We start from the raw sequence: 3,460 nt of genomic DNA on the forward strand, positions 1-3,460 counted from the left end.
GTCCTCTTCTCCCACAGGATCAGGATCAGGTAGATGGAGATGTTCCCTATGATCTGTACATCCCACCTGACTTCTCCTCCTGTCTGATGACTTTTACAATATTTCTCTCACATCTTATGAATCAGGGGGAAGATGGGAACAATATTAATGCTCCAGAGACAGATGACAGCAGTGATGAGCAGTATAAGGAGAACATCACTACAGGTAACCGCCCAGGGGAGTAGTGTGGAATATTATAAGCTCTGTGTCCTGTCATTCTTCTCTGCTGTATGATCCTCCAAGATGACATCAGATGGGAGGGAGGTCAGGTTGCTGGGAAGGTTCCATGATGTCATATCCTGCTCTCATTCTCAGCCTATAGTTGCTCTTCAGGATGTTGTGCATCAGACTTACTATACAGAATACAAGGTTATCAAGTATAATAACACTAAGATGTGATTCTTCTTGGCAGCTGAGTGTCCCCGGAGATCAGAGGGACATCAGATATCTCCAGATATTACAGCAGATGGTCAGATCACACAAGATACATATGAAGAACATTCTATTACCCCAGATATACCCCCAGCCCCTCACAGCAAAGATCTCTCATCTGATCCTATTATGCAAGTCCCATCTACTGATTTACTTCAGTCTGTTACGAAAAATAAGAAGCCATTTTCATGTTCAGAATGTGGGAAATGTTTTACTTGGAAGTCGAGACTTGTGGACCATCAGCAAATTCACACAGGGAAGAAGCCATTTTCATGTTCAGAATGTGGAAAATGCTTTACTCAGAAATGGCATCTTGTTCAACATCAGAAAGTTCACACAGGGGAGAAACCGTTCTCATGTTCAGAATGTGGTAAATGTTTTATTGGAAAATCAACACTTGTTGAACATCAGAGAATTCACACAGGGGAGAAGCTTTTTTCATGCGAAGTATGTAGGAAATGTTTCACACGACAATCAAAACTAGATGATCACAGGAGAACTCATACAGGAGAGAAGTTATTTTCATGCCCAGAATGTGGTAAATGTTTTAGTCAAAAATCAAAACTAGGTGAACATCAGAGAACTCACACTGGGGAGAAGCCGTTTCCATGTCAGGAATGCGGAAAACGTTTTACTAGGAAAACAGATCTTTCTCAGCATGAGAGAACACACACAGGGGAGAAGCCATTTTCATGCACAGAATGTAAAAAATGTTTTACTCAAAAATCAGGCCTACTTATACATCTTAGAATTCACACTGGTGAGAAACCTTTTTCATGTCTTGAATGTAAGAAATGTTTTATTCAGAAATCAAGTTTTGTTGAACATCAAAAAACTCACACAGGGGAGAAGCCATTTTCATGCCAAGAATGTGGGAAAACATTTGCTCAGAAATCAAAACTTCTCGACCATCAGAGAACTCACACAGGGGAGAAGCCTTTTCCATGTACGGAATGTGGGAGAAGTTTTACTCATAAACCAAGTCTTGTTTTGCATCAGAAAATTCACACAGGAGAGAAGCCATTTAAATGTCTGGAATGTGGGAAATGTTTTATTCAAAAAACACCATTTCTTAAGCATCAGAGAAGTCACTCAGAAGGGAAGATTTCTTCATGTACTGAGTGTGGGAAATGTTTTACTCAAAAATCTAAATTTTTGGCACATCAAAAAACTCACACGGGGGAGAAACCATTTTCATGAAACTTTGATATAAAACTGAAACATCACCTCTAACTGTACATCAAAGAAATGAAAATATGGTCATGTGTGGAATACGGGAAAATCACCTTAAAGGGAATCTGTCAGCTGCAATTCACATTCTAAGCTGTTATCACTGTTCTATAGCTGTTAGGGCCTGGAGACACATGGTACCTCTCATATATCTGTCTGTGCTTCTATAATGTAGAGAAGTACCTTAATTGTGCTGTAAAACCTCGTTCCTCCCATCCCTTACCCTGCTGTAACACCTCTCTCCCCCTCCCATCCCTGACCCTGCTGGGGGATAGAGGAGACATTACTGCTTGTAGCAGATCAGGACCTCGGGAACGTCTCTGTGACTCCTTGTACCAGAGAATAAAAGCATTATGATGTAACATCCTGGAAGCACAGACAGATATATGAAAGGCACCTTGTATTTTCGTACCCTAAAAGCCTACTAACAGTGTCAGCAGAATTACAGCTAACAGATTCCCTTTAAATAGTAAAGTGTACCTGTCATTAGAACAAACTTCAGACACGTTATAGCCACATGTCAGAGGTTTGTATCGGTGGGGTCCGGGCACTGAGACCCCCGCCGATCGCTAGTACAAAGGGGAAGAAGTGTTTAACAGTGCGCGTTCTGTCCCTTCATCTCTGCTCTCACTGATAAAGTAGCAATTGACGGAATTATAATGGAGCCTATGAAAATTCTAGTAGACGTGATTGCAGTCAGCCAGATGTAAGTGTGTGTGAGCCGGAAGAAGCGTGCAGGCGTGAAACAATCGTCTCTCCTACCTGTGAAATGCACCTGCTGTGTTATTTTATTGTACTCTGAAGTAAAGCATTCAAGGTCAGTAGGAACATCAGTGCTGCTTCCGGTCCCCACTTTATTAGTGGATATTCTTCATCTGTATTGCTGGGAGAGCGATGAAACATCCACCACCAGAGATTTATTGGGAAGTCAGACTGTCTGCAGCAGGGTGAGCATGCAGTAGTGCCAGCTTCTAAGTGTGTATAGTGACCTGGCGTGAGGAGTATATAGTATGGTCCAAGATTGGAGGGTGCTCACAGCTTGCTGGGTCAGCTGAAGAAGCAGAGACTGCGATCCATACATATCTATACAGAACATTATCACTGTTGGATGTTGGAAGTTTTCTGCTTTTTTTTTCTGTATTTGTATCGTGTGTTGCAGTTATCTGTAGGTCATACTTTGCTGTATCTTTTATGCTGTAACGCTGAGTTTTTCATATTAAACATAATTAATAAGCTTAGTCTTTCTACGGGCTAAACCAATCCCCATACCCTGACAGGATAAGAAACTGCAGATAGCGGTGATAAGTGTTACATGGGACTGCTGGAGTTATCTCTATAAGTTCTGTAAATTATCTGTTCTTCCTGACGATTTATGTGACTATTAAGTTAGTAATAAAGGAAGGTGGTGGCAGGGAAAGCTACATACGTAGAGACAAGGTATACTCTCTAGTAGAGAAGAGCGAACCAAACCTGACGAACCCAGATTTGTTTTGATGGCCGGTCATGTATAAAACATATTTTCACCTGTCTGCGGTCCTCCGGTGTTTCCTGGTTGCTCTCTGGTCCCGTCCTGGCGTCTTCTGTGGTGAAGGCCTTCTCAGCCAATCACTGGCTGATTAGGACGGGGCAGCACTGTGGCCTGTGATTGGCTGAGCGGGCCTTTACCGTAGAGAACGTGACGGCTGCGAGAGCAGGAGAATGGAGCAGGAACGGGTGAAGTGCCCATATGGGCCGAAGAGATGGCAGTTGTGGGCCCCTG

General features: G+C 42.7%; 1 protein-coding gene across 1 annotated transcript; it reads left to right on the forward strand.

The window, feature by feature from the left end:
• Nucleotides 1–314: 314 nt before the first annotated feature.
• On the forward strand, nucleotides 315–2,934 carry LOC138786792 (oocyte zinc finger protein XlCOF6-like). Its single transcript, XM_069963847.1, has one exon. It carries the CDS (start codon nucleotides 601–603, stop codon nucleotides 1,669–1,671), a length of 1,071 nt encoding a protein of 356 aa, XP_069819948.1. The 5' UTR covers nucleotides 315–600; the 3' UTR covers nucleotides 1,672–2,934.
• The last annotated feature ends 526 nt before the right edge of the window (nucleotides 2,935–3,460 follow it).

This window comes from Dendropsophus ebraccatus, chromosome 3 (genome assembly GCF_027789765.1).
Source record: "Dendropsophus ebraccatus isolate aDenEbr1 chromosome 3, aDenEbr1.pat, whole genome shotgun sequence".
NCBI classification, from domain to species: Eukaryota; Metazoa; Chordata; class Amphibia; order Anura; family Hylidae; genus Dendropsophus; species Dendropsophus ebraccatus.